At 44.5% G+C, this 25,222-nt stretch overlaps 1 protein-coding gene across 1 annotated transcript in view; it reads left to right on the top strand.

Annotated features, from left to right (window-relative positions):
- LOC137433134 (laminin subunit alpha-2) overlaps positions 1-25,222 on the top strand; it is a 469,485-nt gene that overhangs the window by 429,651 nt on the left and 14,612 nt on the right. The window contains exons 52-53 of the mRNA XM_078783389.1: positions 7,177-7,324; positions 15,169-15,289. Of these exons, the coding sequence (XP_078639515.1) occupies positions 7,177-7,324; positions 15,169-15,289 (269 nt within the window). The remainder of the gene's footprint in view (positions 1-7,176; positions 7,325-15,168; positions 15,290-25,222) is intronic.

Here is a 25,222-nt window from a genome sequence, read left to right as displayed (position 1 = left end):
TAATACAAACAATTACTTTGCACAAATGTATTTGTTGTGTTTGTGATATTACATTTTTATAGGCAATTTAGGTTGAAGATTTAGGTTGAATGTTTTTTTTTCAAGAAAGAACCCCTCCGCACATACATAGGGGAGGGGTAGGTGCAGACTGTAAGTTTGGGACGATTACACCTCACCACCACGTTATTCAAAACACCTCACCACCAAGTAATTCAAAACACCTCACCACCACGTAATTCAAAACACCTCACCACCATGTAATTCAAAACACCTCACCACCATGTAATTCAAAATACCTCACCACCAAGTAATTCAAAACACCTCACCACCAAGTAATTAAAACACCTCACAGCAATAAAACACGTAATAAAAACACCTCACAGCCATAAAACACGTAATAAAAGTACCTCACCACCACGAAAGTAAAAACACCTCACAGCCATAAAACACGTAATAAAAACACCTCACAGCCATAAAACACGTAATAAAACACCTCACAGCCATAAAACACGTAATAAAAACACCTCACAGCCACAAAATTAAAAACACCTCACCACCACGTCATTTAAAAACACCTCACCACCAAGTAATTCGAAACACCTCACCACCACATAATTAAAAACACCTCACCACCACGTAATTATAAATACCTCACCACCAAATAATTCAAAACACCTCTCCACCATGTGATTTAAAAACACCTCACCACCATGTGATTTAAAAACACCTCACCACCACGAAATTAAAAACACGTCACAGGCATAAAACACGTAATAAAAACACCTCACCAACACGAAATTAAAAACACCGCATCTCAGTCAACGGAGCATCTTCTCTTCTGGACTTGGTTATGACTAACTTCCCTGAAAATGTCTGCTGCTCTTCTTCTGCTCCAATCGGCTCATCTGATCATGTGCTTGTTAAAGTGGACATCTCTCTGACCATTCTCAGGGAGCCTGCTCAGCGTCGACGAGTCTGGCATTTCACTCAGGCCAACTGGCACGGTCTTCAAGCAGCCATCAATCATCTGGACTGGTCTGCCATCTCTACCACCTCTGACATCAACTCATCCTGGGAATTCTTCCAAAGTAAATTGCTCTCTCTCATGCACAGATTTATCCCATCTCGTCTTCAGTTGTCATACCCTTCCTCCCGTCCATGGTACACGGAATCTTGTGGTGAGGCTGTTGCCCAGAAACAACTTGCCTTCGTCTCCTGGAAAGCAAATCCAACGGAAGGAAATCTCATTTCCTTTCACAAAGCCCGAAACAAGTGTGTGTCCACCCTCAGGAGAGCCAGGAAACAATATCTCTCCGTTCTCAAGACCGAACTCTATCTGTCTCCCTCTTCCAAATCCTGGTGGCGTCTGGTCAAATCTGTTTCTGGTGTTTGTTCCCCCTCTATCCCCTCCCTTACCTTAAACGGCTACACAGCTGACTCCGCACGTAAAAAAGCTGAATGCCTCAACTCTGTGTTTGCCTCTAAATCTTGTGTCCCAAACCCATCCCTCTCTGTACCCACCATACCCAGTCGTACCCAGCCTGCTCCTGGACCTTCGTGTCCTTTCCTCCTGACAAGGTGGAAAAGTTTCTGTCAACCCTCGACTCTGATTCTGCAACTGGACCTGACTGCATCAGCCCACGGGTCCTAAAATCCTGTTCTTCCACTCTTTCACTCCCTCTCTCTGTTCTCTTCACCCTCTCTTTTGCTCAAGGTCAACTGCCATCTGCTTGGAAATCAGCCAACATCACCGCTTTGCACAAAAAGGTGCAAAAACAGATCCTAGCAACTACAGACCAATCAGCCTTCTCCCAATTATCAGCAATGTCATGGAATCCATCATTGCTTCGGATATGAAATCTTTCCTCTTCTCCAATGGCTTGATCTCTGATCATCACTTTGGTTTCAGACCAGGTCACTCTACTCTGGACATGCTGCTTCTGCTGTCTCAACAATGGATGGAGGTCCTCAATGCCAAACAGGAAATTAGAGCTGTCTCCCTCGACATATCACGTGCCTTCGATACGGTCTGGCACCCCGCTCTGCTCACCAAACTCTCCTCCTTTGGTATCCATGGAAATCTCCACGCATGGCTGGTGGACTTCCTCTCTAGCCGTAGTCAACGTGTGGCCCTGAATGGGTTTCTCTCATCTCCTCTTCCTGTTCAGGCTGGAGTTCCCCAAGGCAGTGTTCTGGGCCCTGTGCTTTTTCTGGTCTTCATCAATGATCTCTCTGACTCTCTTGAAAATCCTCTCTATCTCTTTGCTGATGACTCCACTCTCTGCCGCTCCATTCCTCATCCCTCAGATCGGCAGTCTGCAGCATCCTCACTCTCTGCAGACCTGGACAAAATCACAGACTGGGCAAACAAGTGGAACATGTCTTTCAATCCTGACAAATCTCACACTCTTACGATGTCTCTCCGAAAAGACCGACTGGACAACCCCCCCATCTACTTTCTGAATAATCCTCCACAAGAAGTTCTGTCACTCAAGCTTTTGGGTCTCACTATCTGCCATGATCTTTCCTGGGAAAACCACATTTCCAAGCTGGCCTCCAAAGCCAGTCGCCGACTGGGCATCCTCCGTCGTGCGAAGTCCTTCCTTGGCACACCTGAGCTCCTCACCACATACAAGGCTTTCATCCGCAACTCAATGGAGTACTGCTCTCCCCTCTGGGCTGGTGCTCCTGCCTCACACCTAGCTCGTCTTCACGCTGTTGAAACCAAAGCGTTCAGAATCATTGGAATCTCCCGCGATGACGCTATCTCCGAGGGCCTTTCACTTACTCACCGCAGGCAAGTTGGTGGTCTTTCCGTCTTCTACCGACTCCTCTCCGGCCTTGCTCCCCCAGCTCCCCCAGCTCTCTCTGGGCTCTGTCCCCCAAATATTCCTACAGGTCGCACAAGATGTGCCTGCAACCCTCTTATGGTTAAACTGCCAAAATCAAGACTCTCTGCTCACCTTCACTCCTTCATTCCTCTTTTCTCCCGCCTCTGGAACAAACTCCCTCACTCTCTTCAATCCCACTCCTCCCTCCAGGTCTTTAAAATGGCTGTTCACCACCATCTCTTATCTTCCCCAATCCAAAACCTTGATCTTTTCTACCCCCGCTAATTTCACCCCAAATCCACTTTTTTGTGGTGACTTTTGACTTCTTTCCTGGAAGTCCTTGGTGTCCTTGTGTTTTATACCTATCCTGCCTCCCCCCAGGCCCTCTCCCTCCCACACATCTCCCGATGTCCCTGCTCTCAAATGTTGTGTTTGTGTGCTTCCTCCCCTTCTCTCCCCATCTTGTCGACCGCTCCCCTTTTTATATACTTTGTTTGCTTGTTTGTTTGATTTGTTTGTTTGATAAATGTTAGCTCTTTCACGAGCCTCGACTCTGTATACAAAAAAATAAATAATAATAAACACATCACAGCCATAAAACACCTAATAAAAACACCTCACCACCACAAAATTAAAAACACCTCACAGCCATAAAACACCTAATAAAAACACCTCACAGCCATAAAACACGTAATAAAAACACCTCACAGCCATAAAACACGTAATAAAAACACCTCACAGCCACGAAATTAAAAACACTTCACCACCACATCATTTAAAAACACCTCACCACCAAGTAATTCAAAATACCTCACCACCACATAATTCAAAACACCTCATCACCAACTAATTCAAAACACCTCACCACCACATAAATAAAAACACCTCACCACCACGTAATTATAAATACCTCACCACCACGTAATTCAAAACACCTCACCACCATGTGATTTAAAAACACCTCACCACCATGTGATTTAAAAACACCTCACCACCACGTGATTCAAAACCACCACAACCTTATTAAAAACACTTCACAACCACGGAAACAAAAGTTTGAGGGAGTCGTTAAGTGACAACACAGACACTGCCCAGATGTGTAGATATATAGATAAATGACTGCACCCGAGTTGCCGTTTTGTCATGGTTTAAACCAATCATAATTCAAACAATTATTTTGCACAAATGTATTTGTAATATACGTGATATCACATTTTATAAACAATTGAAGTTGAAAAAAAAAATTCCCCAAAAAATTCCAAAAAAAAAAAAAATTGTATAATTTTTCAAAGAAAATACCCTTAGGACATACCGACGGGAGAGATATGTGCATACCAGAAGTTTGGTACGATTTCATAGAAGTTTGAGAAAGTAGTTCAGTGACAAGACAACACAAGACAACACAGGACAGGACAGGACAGACGCTGCATAGATATATATATGTATAATATATTTATTCATATACAGTATATCCTACAATTGGACCCCTCCTCCCCAGGAGTGAGTCCCCAGGACTTCAACACTAAGCCATCCCGACGACGGCTTATTTGCACTCTTTTCAACGCACCTTTTTTACACAAAAAAAAGGTTTTAAAAATCAAAACATTTAAACACAACTTGAGGCGTGTACTCTCACCCCATGACCAAAGCACCCAGGCCATCAAGACTGTCCCATTAGCATACTCATGCACCTCAGATCAAATGCTGAAGCACATGGTTAATCAAAACACATACATCCTAACCCTGGAAGGGTCAGAATCCATGGTCATATAATTGGACCTCTCCTCCGCAGGAATGAGTCCCAACGACTTCAACGGCATTCCATCTGAGGAGGGCTTATTTGCACTCATCAGGACGGCACACCTTTCTAAAATCGAACCAATGACCCACACTTTGTTGATTAGTTCTTTCACGAGCCTCGATTCAGTATACAAAAATAATTCTACCCCCTCTAATTTCGGTCCCCTTGTGTTTTATACCTCTCACCCCCCCCCCCCCCTTCCCACGCCTCCTCCCCCCAAGCCCTCTCCCTCCCACACTTCTCCCTGCTCTCAAATGTTGTGGTTGTGTGCTTCCCATTCTCTCCCCATCTTGTCTTCCGCTCCCTCTTTTTGTATATTTTGTTTGTCTGGTTGATTTGTTTGTGAAATAAATGTTAGCTCTTTCACGAGCCTCGATTCAGTATACAAAAAAAAAAAAAAAAAAAAAAATGGAAATGGTACTTCCTGACATTATATATACTAGGGCATGCCCGTACTATATCTATATCTAAAATTATATCCCCCCCCCCTCTATTTACATGAAATGGTTTGGTCCAAAGCGAACGGCTTGCGAGTACGGTGACAATCCCCCCCCCCCCCCTCTATTTACATGAAATGGTTTGGTCCAAAGCGAACGGCTTGCGGAGTTTGGTAAAGAAATCGCCATAGCATGCACAAACGCGCAGGAAAGCGAAAGAATCGCAAATTAGTTTTAATTAGTTTTAAAACATCGTTTAACGCCAACATAGCGGCAACATAGTTTGCCAACGTGAAATAAATGAATACGCTCTCAAATGTGCCGTCCGAGGCAGAGTCTGTTCGCCACGTTCAGCACACGTGATAGCTCGCTGCTCTCTGATTGGTTGAATCGTTTTTTGGACATAGCTCCGTAACTACTTCTCCGATTAATATGAAACCTTGAAAAGGCACATCCTCGGGTCCCCAGCAATATACCTGGCAAGTTTCAAGTATATCGGACCCGTGGTTGTCGAGAAACAGCGGTCACAGACAAACATACATACAAACATACAAACATACACACAGAGATTACTGGAATTATAGATAGACTAGGGCATGCCCGTACTATATATATATCTAAAATTATATCCCCCCCCTCTATTTACATGAAATGGTTTGGTCCAAAGCGAACGGCTTGCGAGTACGGTGACAATCCCCCCCCCCCCCCTCTATTTACATGAAATGGTTTGGTCCAAAGCGAACGGCTTGCGAGTACGGTGACAATCCCCCCCCCTCTATTTACATGAAATGGTTTGGTCCAAAGCGAACGGCTTGCGGAGTTTGGTAAAGAAATCGCCATAACGTGCACAAACGCGCAGGAAAGCGAAAGAATCGCAAATTAGTTTTAATTAGTTTTAAAACATAGTTTAACGCCAACATAGTTTGCAAACGTGAAATAAATGAATACGCTCTCAAATGTGCCGTCCGAGGCAGAGTCTGTTCGCCACGTTCGGCACACGTGATAGCTCGCTGCTCTCTGATTGGTTGAATCGTTTTTTGGACATAGCTCGGTAACTACTTGTCCGATTAATTTCAAACCTTGAAAAGGCACATCCTCGGGTCCCCAGCAATATACCTGGCAAGTTTCAAGTATATCGGACCCGTGGTTGTCGAGAAACAGCGGTCACAGACAAACAAACAAACACACACACAGACACACACACACACACACACACACACACACACAGAGAGATTACTGGAATTATAGATAGATAGATATATATATATATATATATATATATATATATATATATATATATATATATATGTGTGTGTGTGTGTGTGTGTGTGTGTGTGTGTGTATATATTGAAATCCGGCAGACTCAGTTTAACGTCCATCTGAGGGACGGCATGCACATTGATGAATCTGGAGTCATGTCAAATCCGAGAGGGTGGTCTAACTGGGGAGATCGTAGATATTGCCACGCACAATACACAGATCTGATACAAATGACAAAACTAGCTGGTGCAAACAGCTGCACAAGGTGAGCAAAAAACAACACTCGATCACTCATACCATGCCACACATGCACAACACCCAACAGAACCTCAACCATTCACGCAACCCACAGGTCACCGTGTACAACCCGGACAAGAAGACAGCCATGTTAGTGCTCTGCAAACACCAAAACAGCAACGAACACACATTTACCCACTCCATACACACAATGCCAGATCACAAGTAATTCAAAGGAACAGAGCAGACCATCGATGATGTGATTGGTGTTTTTCCCAATAAAAACACTCCCTAATTGACCGCTCGCACTGGCACGCGACTGGAAATGAATCGTCGCCTCGGGAACTATTGAACTTAGAAAGCGGGTGAAATGTCACCTGAGACTGGATCTGCTCTTGCTTATTTATTACTCGATTAGTGGTGTATATTGAGTTATTTTTTTGGTTGGATGCCCATTTTTTCTTTTTAAAAAAAAGTCATGCATATTAAACTCTTCATATTATTTTGCAAAGCTTTCGTTGACTTTGATGTGATGTGATGGTTAGAAGAAGAAGATGTCTGTGAGATTCTTGCTTAACCACTTAACCTTTTGTTGTTTCTTCACCCGAAGGAACCCTCATTGTTAATAATTTTGATGATGATGATGATGAAAATAAGGAGAAGGTGATTGGCTCCTCCCCGGGTCGTTCCACTGGCCTAAATCTCCAAAGCAATAGCAAGATCTACTTTGGAGGTTTCCCAGCCAACCATAATGTCAGGTGCAACTGATTTATTTTATCCTTTTTTTTCAGTGTTTTTCCATAATATGAGGTTACCTGATACTTAATGTGATGTTTTTATTCGAGAAAATGAAATTGTAGAGGGAAGATTATTAATTTTAACCTATTTCTCAAGGTATTCCACTGATACATTATCCCATTCTTGTGGTGTTGTCATGACACAATCACACTATGATTCCAAAAAATTTCAAATCAAATGCTCGAGATATATCCAGAAAGATGGCCATGATCTCATATCTGACGTTGAGGGCTTCTATCCATTTATTGGAGAACAGAAGTAGAATGTCCAAGGTAGAGTGACCTGGTCTGAATCTGAACTGATGATCAGAGAAGAAGAAGGATTTGATGATGGCAGAAGAAGAAGAATTTGATGATACTTAATGTAGTATCATCGTGCGAATGTGATGGTTTGGCACATTTGTTAGTATGGCGAATGTGTTGGTTTGGCGCTTGTGTTAGATGGCGAATGTGTTAGTTTGGCAAATGTGTTGGTTTGGCGCATGTGTTAGTTTGGCAAATGTGTTGGTTTGGCGCATGTGTTAGTTTGGCGCATGTGTTAGTTTCGCGAATGGGTTGGTTTGGCGCATGTGCTAGTTTGGCGAATGTGTTGGTTTGGCGCATGTGTTAGTTTGGCGAATGTGTTGGTTTGGCGCATGTGTTAGTTTGGCGCATGTGTTAGTTTCGCGAATGGGTTGGTTTGGCGCATGTGCTAGTTTGACGCATGTGTTGGTTTGCCGAATGTGTTGGTTTGGCGCTTGTGTTACTTTGGCGGATGTGTTGGTTTGGCACATATGTTAGTTTGGCGGATGTGTTGGTTTGGCGCATGTGTTAGTTTGGCGGATGTGTTGGTTTGGCGCATGTGTTAGTTTGACGAATGTGTTGGTTTGGCGCTTGTGTTAGTTTGGCGGATGTGTTGGTTTGGCGCATGTGTTAGTTTGGCAAATGCGTTGGTTTGGCACATGTGTTTGTTTGGCGGATGTGTTGGTTTGGCGCCTGTGTTAATTTGGCGAATGTGTTAGTTTGGCACATGTGTTCGTTTGGCGAATGTGTTGGTTTGGCGCTTGTGTTAATTTGGCGGATGTGTTGGTTTGGCGATTGTGTTGGTTTGGCGCTTGTGTTTGTTTGGCGCTCCTGTTCGTTTGGCGGATGTGTTGGTTTGGCGCATGTGATAGTTTGGCGAATGTGTTGGTGAGGCGCTTGTGTTAGTTTGGCGGATGTGTTGGTTTGGCGAATGTGTTAGTTTGTCGCATGTGTTAGTTTGGCGAATGTGTTGGTTTGGCACATGTGCTCGTTTGACGAATGTATTGCTTTGGCACATGTCTTGGTTTCGCAAATGTGTTGGTTTGGTGGATGTGTTAGTTTGGCGCATGTGTTAGTTTGGCGAATGTGTTGGTTTGGCGCATGTGTTAGGTTGGTGCATGTGTTAGTTTGGCGAATGTGTTGGTTTGGCACATGTCTTGGTTTGGCACATGTGTTAGTGTGGCACATGTGTTAGTTTGTCGCATGTTGGTTTGGCGAATGTGTTGGTTTGGCGCACGTGTTAGTTTGTCGCATGTGTTAGTTTGGCGAATGTGTTGGTTTGGCACATGTGTTTGTTTGGCCAATGTGTTGGTTTGGCGCTTGTGTTAGTTTGGCGGATGTGTTGGTTTCGTGAATGTGTTGGTTTGGCACATGTGTTCGTTTGGCGAATGTGATGGTTTGGAGCATGTGTTAGTTTGACGAATGTGTTAGTTTGGCGAATGTGTTGGTTTTGCGAATGTTTTGGTTTGTCACATGTGTTAGTTTGGCGAATGTGTTGGTTTGGCGCATGTGTTGGTTTGGCAAATGTGATGGTTTGGCACATGTGTTGGTTTGGCGAATGTGTGGGTTTGGCGCATGTGTTATTTTGGCGAATGTGTTAGTTTGGCACATGTGTTCGTTTGGCGAATGTGTTGGTTTGGCGCTCATATTAGTTTGGCACTTGTGTTAGTTTGGCGGATGTGTTGGTTTAGCGCATGTGTTCGTTTGGCGGATGTGTTCGTTTGGCGGATGTGTTGGTTTGGCGCATGTGTTAGTTTGGTGAATGTGTTGGTTTGGCACATGTGTTATTATGGCGAATGTGTTGGCGAACGTGTTGTTGTTGGCGCTTGTGTTAGTTTGGCGAATGTGTTGGTTTGGCGAATGTGTTGGTTTGGCGCATGTGTTCGTTTGGCGCATGTGTTGGTTTGGCGCATGTGTTAGTTTGGCGCATGTGTTAGTGTGGCACATGTGTTCATTTGGCGAATGTGTTGGTTTGGCAAATGTGTTGGTATGGCGCATGTGTTAGTTTGGTGCATGTGTTAGTGTGGCACATGTGTTCATTTGGCGAATGTGTTGGTTTGGCAAATATGTTCGTTTGGCGCATGTGTTAGTTTGGCGAATGTGTTGGTTTGGCGCTTGTGTTCGTTTGTCGCATGTGTTAGTTTGGCGAATGTGTTGGTTTGGCACATGTGCTCGTTTGGCGAATGTGTTGGTTTGGCACATGTCTTGGTTTCGCAAATGTGTTGGTTTGGTGGATGTGTTAGTTTGGCGCATGTGTTACTTTCACGAATGTGTTGGCTTGGCGCATGTGTTAGGTTGGCGCATGTGTTAGTTTGGCGAATGTGTTGGTTTGGCACATGTCTTGGTTTGGCACATGTGTTAGTTTGGCACATGTGCTCGTTTGGCGAATGTGTTGGTTTGGGGCTTGTGTTCGTTTGGCGAATGTGTTGGTTTGGCGCATGTGTTAGTGTGGCGCATGTGTTGGTTTGGCGCATGTGTTAGTTTGGCACATGTGTTAGTTTGGCGAATGTGTTGGTTTGGCGCTTGTGTTAGTTTGGCGGATGTGTTGGTTTCGTGAATGTGTTGGTTTGGCACATGTGTTCGTTTGGCGAATGTGATGGTTTTGAGCATGTGTTAGTTTGGCGAATGTGTTAGTTTGGCGAATGTGTTGGTTTTGCGAATGTTTTGGTTTGTCGCATGTGTTAGTTTGGCGAATGTGTTGGTTTGGCACATGTGTTAGTTTGGCGAATGTGTTGGTTTGGCGCTTGTGTTAGCTTTGCGGATGTGTTGGTTTCGCGAATGTGTTGGTTTGGCGCATGTGTTCGTTTGGCGAATGTGTTGGTTTGGAGCATGTGTTATTTTTGTGAATGTGTTGGTTTGGCGCTTGTGTTAGCTTTGCGGATGTGTTGGTTTCGCGAATGTGTTGGTTTGGTGAATGTGTTAGTTTGGCGAATGTGTTGGTTTTGCGAATGTTTTGGTTTGTCACATGTGTTAGTTTGGCGAATGTGTTGGTTTGGCACATGTGTTAGTTTGGCGAATGTGTTGGTTTGGCGCTTGTGTTAGTTTGGCGGATTTGTTGGTTTCGGGAATGTGTTGGTTTGGCGCATGTGTTAGTTTGGCGAATGTGTTGGTTTGGCGCTTGTGTTCGTTTGTCGCATGTGTTAGTTTGGCGAATGTGTTAGTTTGTCGCATGTGTTAGTTTGGCGAATGTGTTGGTTTGGCGATTGTGTTAGTTTTGCGGATGTGTTGGTTTCGTGAATGTGTTGGTTTGGCGCATGTGTTCGTTTGGCGAATGTGTTGGTTTGGAGCATGTGTTATTTTTGTGAATATGTTAATTTGGCGAATGTGTTGGTTTTGCGAATGTTTTGGTTTGTCGCATGTGTTAGTTTGGCGAATGTGTTGGTTTGGCACATGTGTTAGTATGGCGAATGTGTTGGTTTGGCGCTTGTGTTAGTTTGGCGGATGTGTTGGTTTCGGGAATGTGTTGGTTTGGCGCATGTGTTCGTTTGGCGAATGTGTTGATTTGGAGCTTGTGTTAGTTTGGCGAATGTGTAGGTTTGGCGCATGTGTTAGTTTGGCGGATGTGTTGGTTTCGTGAATGTGTTGGTTTGGCACATGTGTTAGTTTGACGAATATTTTGGTTTGGCGCTTGTGTTCGTTTGGCGGATGTGTTGGTTTCGCGAATGTGTTGGTTTGGCACATGTGTTAGTTTGGCACATGTGTTAGTTTGGCACATGTGTTAATTTGGCAAATGTGTTGGTTTCGCGCATGTGTTAGTTTGGCAAATGTGTTGGTTTGGCGCATCTGTTAGTTTGTCGCATGTGTTAGTTTGGCGAATATGTTGGTTTGGCACATGTGTTCATTTGGCGAATGTGTTGGTTTGGCGATTGTGTTCGTTTGGCGAATGTGTTGGTTTGGCGCATGTGTTAGTTTGGCGCATGTGTTAGTTTGGCGAATGTGTTGGTTTGGCGCTTGTGTTAGTTTGTCGCATGTGTTAGTTTGGCGGATGTGTTGGTTTGGCGCATGTGTTAGTTTGGCGGATGTGTTGGTTTGGCAGATGCGTTGGTTTGTCGATTGTGTTCGTTTTGCGAATGTATTGGTTTTCCACATGTGCTCTCTGGCGAATGTGTTGGTTTGGCACTTGTGTGAGTTTGGCGAATGTGTTGGTTTGGCGAATGTGTTGGTTTGGCGCATGTGTTAGTTTGGCGCATGTGTTCGTTTGGCGCATGTGTTCGTTTGGTGCATGTGTTCGTTTGGCGCATGTGTTAGTTTGACGAATGTGTTGGTTTGGCACATGTGTTCGTTTGGTGAATCTGTTGGTTTGGCGCATATGTTAATTTGGCGAATGTGTTGGTTTGGCGCATGTATTACTTTGTCGCATGTGTTAGTTTGACGAATGTGTTTGTTTGGCACATGTGTTCGTTTGCCGAATGTGTTGGTTTGGGGCATGGGTTAGTTTGGCGAATGTCTTGGTTTGTCGCACGTGTTAGTTTGACGAATGTGTTTGTTTTGCACATGTGTTAGTGTGGTGAATGTGTTGGTTTGGCGCTTGTGTTAGTTTGGTGAATGTGTTGGTTTGGCGCTTGTGTTAGTTTGTCGCATGTGTTAGTTTGACGAATGTGTTTGTTTGGCACATGTGTTAGTTTGGCGAATGTGTTGGTTTGGCACATGTGTTGGTTTGGCGAATGTGTTGGTTTGGCACATGTGTTGGTTTAGCGAATGTGTTGGTTTGGCGCATGTGTTAATTTGGCGTATGTGTTAGTTTGGCACATTTGTTCGTTTGACGAATGTGTTGGTTTGGCGCTTGTGTTAGTTTGGCGGATGTGTTGGTTTGGCGCATGTGTTAGTTTGGCGAATGTGTTGGTTGGCGCTTGTGTTAGTTTGGCGGATGTGTTGGTTTGGCGCATGTGTTAATTTGGCGAATGTGTTAGTTTGGCACATGTGTTCGTTTGGCGAATGTGTTGGTTTGGCGCTTGTGTTAGTTTGGCGGATGTGTTGGTTTGGCGCATGTGTTAGTTTGGCGAACGTGTTGGTTTGGCGCATGTGTTAGTTTGGCGCATGTCTTAATTTGGCGAATGTGTTAGTTTGGCACATGTGTTCGTTTGGCGAATGTGTTGGTTTGGCACTTGTGTTAGTTTGGCGGATTTGTTGGTTTGGCGCATTTGTTAGTAAGGCGTATGTGTTGGTTTGGCGAATGTGTTGGTTTGGCGCATGTCTTAATTTGGCGAATGTGTTAGTTTGGCACATGTGTTCGTTTGGCGAATGTGTTGGTTTGGCGCTTGTGTTAGTTTGGCGGATTTGTTGGTTTGGCGCATTTGTTAGTAAGGCGTATGTGTTGGTTTGGCGCATGTGTTAGTTTGGCGCATGTGTTAGTTTGGCGCATGTGTTAGTTTGGCGAATGGGTTGGTTTGGCGCATGTGCTCGTTTGGCGCATGTGTTGGTTTGGCGAATGTGTTGGTTTGGCGCTTGTGTTACTTTGGCGAATGTGTTCGTTTGGCGCATGTGTTAGTTTGTCGCATGTGTTAATTTGACGAATGTGTTTGTTTGGCACATGTGTTAGTTTTGCGAATGTGTTGGTTTGGCGCTTGTGTTAGTTTGGTGAATCTGTTGACTTGGTGCATGTGTTAGTTTGTCGCATGTGCTAGTTTGACGAATGTGTTTGTTTGGCACATGTGTTGGTTTGGCGAATGTGTTGGTTTGGCGCTTGTGTTAGTTTGGCGGATGTGTTAGTTTGGCGCATGTGTTAGTTTGGCGAATGTGTTGGTTTGGAACATGTGTTGGTTTGGCGAATGCCTTGGTTTGGCGCATGTGTTACTTTAGCGAAAGTGTTGGTTTGGCACATGTGTTGGTTTGGCGAATGTGTTGGTTTGGCGCATGTGTTGGTTTGGCGAATGTGTTGGTTTGACGCATTTGTTCGTTTGGCGAATGTGTTGGTTTGGCGCACGTGTTAGTTTGGCAAATGCGTTGGTTTGGCACATGTCTTGGTTTGGTGCATGTGTTAGTTTGGCATATGTGTTGGTTTGGTGAATGTGTTGATTTGGCACATGTTAGTTTGGCCAATGTGTTAGTTTGGTGAATGTGTTGGTTTGGCGAATGTGTTGATTTGGCGAATGTGTTGGTTTGGTGCTTGTGTTAGTTTGGCGGATGTCTTGGTTTGGCGAATGTGTTGGTTTGGCGCATGTGTCAGTTTGGCGAATGTGTTGGTTTGGTGAATGTGTTGCTTTGGCGCATGTGTTCGTTGTGCGCATGTGTTAGTTTGGCGAATGTGTTAGTTGTGGGCATGTGTTAGGTTGGCGCATGTGTTCGTTTGGCGAATGTGTTGGTTTGGCACATGTGTTAATTTGGCGGATGTGTTGGTTTGGCGAATGTGTTGGTTTGGGGCATTTGTTAGTTTGACGAATGTGTTTGTTTGGCACATGTGTTAGTTTGGCGAATGTGTTGGTTTGGCGCTCGTGTTAGTTTGGTGAATGTGTTGGTTTGGCGCATGTGTTAGTTTGTCGCTTGTGTTAGTTTGACGAATGTGTTTGTTTGGCACATGTGTTAGTTTGGCGAATGTGTTGGTTTGGCGCTTGTGTTCGTTTGGCGGATTTGTTGGTTTGGCACATGTCTTAGTTTGGCGAATGTGTTGGTTTGGCACATGTGTTGGTTTGGCGAATGTGTTGGTTTGGCGCATGTGTTAATTTGGCGAATGTTTTAGTTTGGCACATGTGTTCGTTTGGCGAATGTGTTGGTTTGGCGCTTGTGTTAGTTTGGCGGATGTGTTGGTTTGGCGCATGTGTTAGTTTGGCGAACATGTTGGTTTGGCGCATGTGTTAGTTTGGCGAATGTGTTGGTTTGGCGCATGTGTTAGTTTGGCGAACATGTTGGTTTGGCGCATGTGTTAGTTTGGCGAATGTGTTGGTTTGGCGCATGTGTTAGTTTGGCGAATGTGTTGGTTTGGCACATGTCTTGGTTTGGCGAATGTGTTGGTTTGGCGCACGTGTTAGTTTGACGAATGTGTTGGTTTGGCGAATGTGTTGGTTTGGCGCATGTGTTAGTTTGGCGCATGTGTTAGTTTGACGAATTTGTTGGTTTGGCGCATGTGCTGGTTTGGCGCATGTGTTATTTTGGCACATGTGGTAGTTTGGCGAATGTGTTGGTTTGGCACATGTGTTAATTTGGCGAATGTGTTGGTTTGTCACAGGTGTTAGTTTGGTGTATGTGTTGGTTTGGCGCTTGTGTTCGTTTGGCAGATGTGTTGGTTTGGCGCAAGTGTTAGTTTGGCGAATGTGTTGATTTGGCACATGTGTTGGTTTGGCACTTGTGTTCGTTTGGTGAATGTGTTGGTTTTGGCTCTTGTGTTAGTTTGGCAGATGTGTTGGTTTGGCGCATGTGTTAAAATGGCGCATGTGTTGATTTGGTGAATGTGTTGGTTTGGCGCATGTGTTAGTTTTGCGAATGTGTTGGTTTGGCGCATGTGTTTGTTTGGCGAATGTGTTTGTGTGGCACATGTCTTGGTTTGGCGAATGTTATATCACTGTTATTATTTCTTCCCACATCACTAGGCCAGAGGTTATGAAAAAAGGCTTTTCTGGCTGCCTCCGGGATGCAGACTTCAACAGGGCTTACATGAACCTCCTGCAAAGCCCAGACACGCTTGGTGTTCGGAAAGGCTGCACCCTCGATGTGTGTAATCTTTAATGCTGCCTCACTCCCCTCTTTCTGCTCAATCCTGGTTTAATTTCTTTTTAAATCTCCTCTCACCCTCCCCTTTCATGGACAAACGTTATTTGGTGGGTTCTTTGTCACATCATGTGGATACCAAGAAGTTTGATGAAATTTTTCTGAGAATTTTAACATACTCCAGAGTTGGTAGGTATTCTTTGACTTGGGAAATTCCAGATAATCTCGGAGAGACTGTGCACAAAACTGAGTTTGACATTTTACGTATTTGCTGACATCAAATGACATCAAAATGGCTTATATAGTAAACAAAATAATCACCCGTCTGTGTTCTATTAAGGTTTGATTTGTAACTGAATAAACAGAATAAACATCCTTTTCCTCAGTGGGAGCCAAAGTTTTAGCATGTGTTTATGCATTGCTTTATGTAAAATCCAAATGTGTGACCTCATTTCATCTGCATTATTGGTTTGCATTGTGGCCAAGAAAACTCAGTGGGATCTGTCATCTTCAGACAGCTTAGCAAACAGAATCCCAACATCAGGATATCATCACAATGAGGGATAACCATCTGCCAGAAATCCCACCCCTTGCCTCCAACTGCAGTCAGAACAACACAAGCAAATATGAGAACTGCACATTGAAAAATGCATATTATTATGCTCCAGAATTAGTTTCCATCCAAAATTCATTCATCCAGAATTACAAACGGATTAACTCCTCCAGATTTACAAACAGATTAATTCCCCCAGAATTACAAACGGATTAATTCCTCCTGAATTACAAACGGATTAATTACCTCAAAATTAGTTTCCATCCAGAATTAATTCCTCCACAATTACAAATGGATGAATTCCCCCAGAATTACAAACGGTTTAATTCCCCCAGAATTACAAACTGATTAATTCCCCCAGAATTGCAAACTGATTAATTCCCCCAGAATTGCAAACTGATTAATTCCCCCAGAATTGCAAACTGATTAATTCCCCCAGAATTACAAACGGATTAATTGCTCCAGATTACAAACGGGTCAATTCCCCCAGAATTACAAACTGATTAATTCCCCCAGAATTGCAAACTGATTAATTCCCCCAGAATTACAAACGGATTAATTCCCCCAGAATTACAAACAGATTAATTCCCCCAGAATTACAAACGGATTAATTGCTCCAGATTACAAACGGGTTAATTCCCCCAGAATTACAAACAGGTTAATTCCCCCAGAATTACAAATGGATTACTTCCCCCAGAATTACAAACAGAATAATTCCTCCAGAATTACAAATGGATTACTTCCCCCAGAATTACAAACGGAATAATTCTGCAAGAATTACAAACGGATTAATTCCTCCTGAATTACAAACGGATTAATTACTTCAAAATTAGTTTCCATCCAGAATTAATTCCTCCACAATTACAAATGGATGAATTCCCCCAGAATTACAAACGGTTTAATTCCCCCAGAATTACAAACTGATTAATTCCCCCAGAATTGCAAACTGATTAATTCCCCCAGAATTGCAAACTGATTAATTCCCCCAGAATTGCAAACTGATTAATTCCCCCAGAATTACAAACGGATTAATTCCCCCAGAATTACAAACAGATTAATTCCCCCAGAATTACAAACGGATTAATTGCTCCAGATTACAAACGGGTTAATTCCCCCAGAATTACAAACAGGTTAATTCCCCCAGAATTACAAATGGATTACTTCCCCCAGAATTACAAACGGAATAATTCCTCCAGAATTACAAATGGATTACTTCCCCCAGAATTACAAACGGAATAATTCTGCAAGAATTACAAACGGATTAATTCCGCAAGAATTACAAATGGGTTAATTCCGCAAGAATTACAAATGGGTTAATTCTGCAAGAATTACAAATGGGTTAATTCTGCAAGAATTACAAACAGGTTAATTCCCCCAGAATTACAAATGGATTACTTCCCCCAGAATTACAAACGGAATAATTCCCCCAGAATTACAAATGGATTACTTCCCCCAGAATTACAAACGGAATAATTCCTCCAGAATTACAAATGGATTACTTCCCCCAGAATTACAAACGGAATAATTCTGCAAGAATTACAAACAGATTAATTCCGCAAGAATTACAAATGGGTTAATTCTGCAAGAATTACAAATGGGTTAATTCTGCAAGAATTACAAACGGCTTAATTCCCCCAGAATTACAGATGGGTAAATTTCCCCAGAATTACAGATGGGTTAATTTCCCCAGAATTACAGATGGGTTAATTTCCCCAGAATTACAGACGAGTTAATTTCCCCAGAATTAGAGATGGGGTAATTCCCCCAGAATTAGAATTCCCCAGGTTAATTCCCCCAGAATTAGAGATGGGTTAATTTCCCCAGAATTACAGGTGGGTAAATTTCCCCAGAATTTCAGATGCGTTAATTTCCCCAGAATTACAGATGGGTTAATTTCCCCAGAATTACAGATGGGTAAATTTCCCCAGAATTACAGATGGGTTAATTTTCCTAGAATTAGAGATGGGTTAATTTCCCCAGAATTACAGATGGGTTAATTTCCCCAGAATTACAGATGGGTTAATTTCCCCAGAATTACAGATGGGTAAATTTCCCCAGAATTACAGATGGGTAAATTTCCCCAGAATTACAGATGGGTTAATTTCCCCAGAATTACAGATGGGTTAATTTCCCCAGAATTACAGATGGGTTAATTTCCCCAGAATTACAGATGGGTTAATTTCCCCAGAATTACAGATGGGTAAATTTCCCCAGAATTACAGATGGGTAAATTTCCCCAGAATTACAGATGGGTTAATTTTCATAGAATCAGAGATGGATTAATTTCCCCAGAATTACAGATGGGTAAATTTCCCCAGAATTACAGATGGGTTAATTTCCCCAGAATTACAGATGGGTTAATTCCCCCAGAATTACACATGGGTTAATTCCCCCAGAATTACAGATGGGTTAATTCCCCCAGAATTATAGACGGGTTAATTTTCCAAGAATTACAGACGGGTTAATTTCCCCAGAATTATAGATGGGTTAATTTCCCCAGAATTACAGACGGGTTAATTCCCCCAGAATTAGATGGGTTGATTCCCCCAGAATTACAGATGGGTTAATTTCCCCAGAATTACACATGCGTAAATTTCCCCAGAATTACAGATGGGTAAATTTCCCCCAGAATTACAGATGGGTTAATTTTCCTAGAATTACAGATGGGTTAATTTTCATAGAATTAGAGATGGGTTAATTTCCCCAGAATTACAGATGGATAAATTTCCCCAGAATTACAGATGGGTTAATTTCCCCAGAATTACAGATGGGTTAATTTCCCCAGAATTACAGATGGGTTAATTTCCCCAGAATTACAGATGGGTTAATTTTCCTAGAATTACAGATGGGTTAATTTTCCTAGAATTAGAGATGGGTTAATGTTACGGACTCGGCCTTAATGATTGTGGTTATGAGTATTGTTGCTGGTTCGAAGTATTCTAGATATTATGCTTATTGTGATTTAAGGGAAAGGGTTGTTGTGAGTAAAAGATTTAAAAGCGCTCTTGGTAAAATGTGGCCGGAAATCCAGATCGAGACCGGAAGAGGTGGAGCGAAGAAAAGGAGGTGGGAGGAGATCGAAAGGAGAGGTGGTGTTTGAAGCTCCGGGCCGAGCGTTCGACGTACTGGGCGAAGGAACTTTGCGTCCTTGAAGGGAAGTTCGGTCGATAAGAAATATCGCCGGAGTGCGTGGAGCCGGTGTCGTCGGGTATTTTCCTTGAGGTTCCGGAGGATCCAGGCCTTGAGAAGCTGGGTTGGAGCTAAAGCCGTCCGTCATCTTGGCCACGCGAGCACCCGGCCGTGAACCGGCTTTCGTAGTGTCGGCTGGACATTATTCCCTGGTGGATTGCCGGGAACGGCTGTGCCAGAAAGGGACACGTGAGAATTATACGGAGGCTCGCGGGTGGAACCGCAATGTGTACGTCGGAGCGCATCTTTGTGAGGTCCTCGCCACCGCTGTGCTGCTGGGGGCGGAGCACATGACCTCGGGGTCGTCTCGCTCGTCCACGCCTCAATTGACCACCGGGCCTTGACCACCGGGAGGTCAATTGACATTGACCACCGGGAGGGACCGCACCTTTGGGAGGTTCCTCGCCCCGCTGTGCTGCTGGGGGCTGAGCACGTGACCTCGGGGTCGTCTCGCTCGTCCACACCTCAATTGACCACCGGGCCTTGACTCCCCGATCGCGGGAGCGCACAGAGACATTGGGACTTCGCCTTGGAGGAGAGCAGAGACATTGGGGGAGGTGCCGTGAGTGGGGTTAAGGGGCTTGACAAGGATATTATCGTAAGATTTGAAAGTAGGGGTGATTGCCCCATTGCTGTATGGCTTTGTGTGTGATTTACAATATAGTATGGTTTGCTTATAACTTGGTGTGGTTGCATCATTGGTTCAGCTGTTTCATTTGCTGGTTCCATTGAGGGACGTTATCTGCTGGGTTTCAACCAGGGATAACACATCTTTCTGCCGGGGACCCTCTCGGGGTTCGGAGATCCACCGAGACCGGGGGTAAGGGGGTGGGACCCCGTAACAGAAATTGGGGGCTCATCCGGGAGCTTAAAAAATTCCTAAATTTAGTCCGGGAAAGAATTCCCAAGTTTGGAACTTTTTCCAACATTCCCAAATTTTTTCCAAAAACAAACAACAACAAAAATAATAATAATAATACTTTTGTTTTTGTTTGTTAGAAATTTCTTGTGTGAAGGTTAACAGGTGTTACCAGTATTCACTATGGCGTTTGACGCAGAGAAGTTTGCGGTGACCCCGAGTGAAGCACAGTTCAGAGCGTTCGTAAAATCGGACCTCTGGAAATTGGCCAAACATTTTAGCTTGGAGGTCCGAACTAATATGAAGAAGGCAGAGTTGCAGACAGTGGTGATACAATCTATGGTGGGATTAAAAGCATGGGAAGAGGTAGCCTGGGATTGGTTACCAGAAGAACAGGAAAATGTGGAGCTCCGGAAACTGGAGATGCAATTACGGCGCCAGGAAAGGGAAAAAGCACTGGAAAGAGGACTCCAGGAAAGGTTAGAAGACAAAAAAACAGAGGAAAGGAGAGTGGAAAGAGAACTCCAGGAAAGGTTAGAAGACAAAAAAACAGAGGAAAGGAGAGTGGAAAGAGAGGAAAGGAGAGTGGAAAGAGAGGAAAGGAGAGTGGAAAGAGAGGAAAGCAGAGTGGAAAGAGACCTCGAAGCAGAGGAGAGAAGAGCCGAAAGGGAGTTAAAGGACCGTGAATTGCCGCGTCAGCAGGAAATTAAAGTCAAGGAGCTGGAGTTAATGAGAGAACGGGGAGAGGTACCATCCCTGCTGACTGGTCCGACACCTAGTCAGAACACCTGGGATGTTGGCAGACATGTGAGGCTGGTCCCACCCTTCAATGAGAAGGAGGGAGCCAAGTTTTTTCCACACTTTGAGAAAGTGGCTCGACAGTTAAACTGGCCTGAGGTGTACTGGTCCATACTAGTGCAAAGTGTTCTGGTGGGTAAAGCTCAAGAGATTTATTCGGCTTTACCGATTGACCAATGTGCAGATTACGAGGTATTGAAGAAACACATTCTCAAAGCCTATGAATTGGTCCCGGAAGCTTACCGGCAAAAATTCCGGAATGCCAGGAGGAGGGAGAGTGAGACCCATGTGGAGTTTGCCAGATTGAAAGAAACCATGTTTGATAGGTGGTGCGATTCAAAAGGAGTTGGGAAAGACTTCGAACTATTGCGACAATTGATCCTGGTGGAGGAATTCCAACAGTGTGTCCACGAGGACATTAAAATACACCTGGAGGAAAGGAAAGTACCAAAGTTGTATGAGGCAGCGACCATGGCAGATGACTATGCTTTAACCCACAGGATGGGGTTCCGCAACCCTAACTTCTCGCCTAGACTTAGCCAGGAGAGCTATGGTACGGCAGGGGCGGAGAACGAAAATTCATGGGGGCGGTCTCGAGAGGAGGACCACTCTGGTATCACGACTTTTCGAGGTCAGAAGTCAACGGTTTCAAGGCAGACGTATCCTCCGTGGGCCTCGAGGCAGACCACGAGGTTCTCCTCCGGGCCTACTTGCGCTTTTTGCCATAAACCAGGACACTTGATGTCCCACTGTCATGCTTTGGGAAAGGAAAATCAGGAGCGGAGTCCGACAAGTACAACTCCGAATGCGATGGCAAACGTGAGAAATCGCCCGCAGAAGAGTTACCAACCATTTATTTATGAGGGGTTTGTCTCACTGGAGGGAGACTCGACTAACCCAAGACCAGTTATGGTATTGAGGGACACAGGAGCACATCAATCCTTAATGCTTGAAGGCATTTTGCCATTGTCAGAGAGTACAGCAACTGGTGATAGTGTTCGGTTACAGGGGATCGGGGGCTGGGTTAGCGCTCCCCTTCATGTCATCAATCTAGAGTCTGATTTGGTGTCAGGACCGGTCACCGTGGGGTTGCAAGCCACTCTTCCTGTAGAGGGAGTATCAGTTGTGGTTGGGAATGATTTGGCCGGGGGTCAAGTTTCTAGTAACCTGATGGTTGTGGAAAAGTCCGACATGGGAAATAACACCACACCAGTCAGGGATGGAGGCAAAGTTGGCAAGCTTTTTGTAGGTGGACTGAACTTCAAAACAAAGGAAGAGGTTCTGGAGTCTACCTTCAACAAATATGGACCGCTTTTGGAAGTGCTGCTGATAAAAGACGGGGAGAGCCAAAAGTCAAGAGGGGTTGGCTTTGTCACATTTGAAAACTCAAAGGATGCCAGAAATGCAGAAAAGGATCTGAATAACCAGGAGTTGGAGGTCGGACCATAACAGTAGGGAAGGCATTTCGTCGGCGTCGAGGGGGCTACAGGAGAGGACAACTTGGCGGTAGTGTTGGTGGTGGCCGCAGCCGATATTGCTATGGAGGCTCACAGAGTTACGGCAACTCCCGAAAGGACGGGTATCAGGGTAGCGGCCGAGAAGGAGGCCGTTATTCACGTGACTACAGTGACAGGTGGTCCAACCATGAATCTTAGGGAAGTTAGAAAGGGGTGAAGCACTGAATGCTGCGGAGCAGCCGAGCCAAAATTCCGACACGGATCAACCGTGAACGCCACGTTCCTAAAGGCGTCCAGGTAGTGACTTTTCCAACACGGATTAACCGTGAACGCCACGTTCCTAAAGGTGTCCATGCAGTAAACGTTCCTGCACGGACTAACCGTGAACTTCACGTTCCTAAAGGCGTCCATGTAGGAAATACTCAGCTCGGCCGCCCGGGGAAAAAGTGCTATCAGGAGGCAATAGATGGTTTGTTGACAAGTTGGCCTGCAAAGAAAGTTTTCGCTGGGGTCAAACTTTCTTTCCTGAAGGGGGGAAGTGTTACGGACTCGGCCTTAATGATTGTGGTTATGAGTATTCTTGCTGGTTCGAAGTATTCTAGATATTATGCTTATTGTGATTTAAGGGAAAGGGTTGTTGTGAGTAAAAGATTTAAAAGCGCTCTTGGTAAAATGTGGCCGGAAATCCGGATCGAGACCGGAAGAGGTGGAGCGAAGAAAAGGAGGTGGGAGGAGATCGAAAGGAGAGGTGGTGTTTGAAGCTCCGGGCCGAGCGTTCGACGTACTGGGCGAGGAAACTTTGCGTCCTTGAAGGGAAGTTCAGTCGATAAGAAATATCGCCGGAGTGCGTGGAGCCGGTGTCGTCGGGTATTTTCCTTGAGGTTCCGGAGGATCCAGGCCTTGAGAATCCGGGTTGCAGCGAAAGCCGTCCGTCATCTTGGCCATGGGAGCACCCGGCCATGAACCGGCTTTCGTCGTGTCGGCTGGACATCATTCCCTGGTGGATTGCCAGGAACGGCTGTGCCAGATAGGGACACGTGAGAATTATACGGAGGCTCGCGGGTGGAACCGCAACGTGTACGTCGGAGCGCATCTTTGTGAGGTTCCTCGCCACCGCTGTGCTGCTGGGGGCAGAGCACGTGACCTCGGGGTCGTCTCGCTCGTCCACGCCTCAATTGACCACCGGGCCTTGACCACCGGTTGGTCAATTGACATTGACCACCGGGAGGGAGCGCACCTTTGGGAGGTTCCTCACCACCGCTGTGCTGCTGGGGGCTGAGCACGTGACCTCGGGGTCGTCTCGCTCGTCCACACCTCAATTGACCACCGGGCCTTGACTCCCCGATCGCGGGAGCGCACAGAGACATTGGGTCTTTGCCTTGGAGGAGAGCAGAGACATTGGGGGAGGTGCCGTGAGTGGGGTTAAGGGGCTTGACAAGGATATTATCGTAAGATTTGAAAGTAGGGGTGATTGCCCCATTGCTGTATGGCTTTGTGTGTGATTTACAATATAGTATGGTTTGCTTATAACTTGGTGTGGTTGCATCATTGGTTCGCCTGTTTCATTTGCTGGTTCCATTGAGGGACGTTATCTGCTGGGTTTCAACCAGGGACAACACATCTTTCTGCCGGGGACCCTCTCGGGGTTCGGAGGTCCACCGAGACCGGGGGTAAGTGGGGGGGACCCCGCAAATTTCCCCAGAATTACAGATGGGTAAATTTCCCCAGAATTACAGATGGGTTAATTTCCCCAGAAATACAGACTGGTTAATTTCCCCAGAATTACAGATGGGTTAATTTCCCCAGAATTACAGACTGGTTAATTTCCTCAGAATTACAAACGGGTTAATTTCCCTAGAATAACAGATGGGTTAATTCCCCCAGAATTATAGATGGGTTAATTTCCCCAGAATTACAGACGGATTAATTCCCCCATAATTAGACGGGTTAATTCCCCCAGAATTACAGATGGGTTAATTCCCCCAGAATTACAGATGGGTTAATTTTCCTAGAATTACAGATGGGTTAATTTCCCCAGAATTACAGATGGGTAAATTTCCCCAGAATTACAGACTGGTTAATTTACCCAGAATTACAGATGGGTTAATTTCCCCAGAATTACAGACGGGTTAATTCCCCCAGAATTAGATGGGTTAATTCCCCCAGAATTACAGATGGGTAAAGTTCCCCAGAATTACAGATGGGTTAATTTTCCTAGAATTAGAGATGGGTTAATTTCCCCAGAATTACAGATGGGTTAATTCCCCCAGAATTACAGATGGGTTAATTTTCCTAGAATTGCAGACGGGTTAATTTCCCCAGAATTACAAACGGGTTAATTCCCCCAGAATTATCGATGGGTTAATTTCCCCAGAATTACAGATGGGTTAATTCCCCCAGAATTAGATGGGTTAATTCCCCAAGAATTACAGATGGGTTAATTTCCCCAGAATTACAGATGGGTAAATTTCCCCAGAATTACAGATGGGTAAATTTCCCCAGAATTACAGATGGGTTAATTTCCCTAGAATTACAGATGGGTTAATTTCCCCAGAATTACAGATGGGTAAATTTCCCCAGAATTACAGACTGGTTAATTTACCCAGAATTACAGATGGGTTAATTTCCCCAGAATTACAGACTGGTTAATTTCCCCAGAATTACAGACTGGTTAATTTCCCCAGAATTACAAACGGGTTAATTTCCCTAGAATAACAGACGGGTTAATTCCCCCAGAATTATAGATGGGTTAATTTCCCCATAATTACAGACGGGTTAATTCCCCCAGAATTAGATGGGTTAATTCCCCCAGAATTACAGATGGGTAAATTTCCCCAAAATTACAGATGGGTTAATTTTCCTAGAATTAGAGATGGGTTAATTTCCCCAGAATTACAGATGGGTAAATTTCCCCAGAATTTCAGATGTGTTAATTTCCCCAGAATTACAGATGAGTTAATTTCCCCAGAATCACAGATGGGTAAATTTCCCCAGAATTACAGATGGGTTAATTTTCCTAGAATTAGAGATGGGTTAATTTCCCCAGAATTACAGATGGGTTAATTTCCCCAGAATTACAG

Source organism: Myxine glutinosa, chromosome 8 (genome assembly GCF_964187855.1).
Source record: "Myxine glutinosa chromosome 8, kmMyxGlut1.1, whole genome shotgun sequence".
NCBI classification, from domain to species: domain Eukaryota; kingdom Metazoa; phylum Chordata; class Myxini; order Myxiniformes; family Myxinidae; genus Myxine; species Myxine glutinosa.
This window is presented reverse-complemented; position numbering and strand designations above follow the sequence as displayed.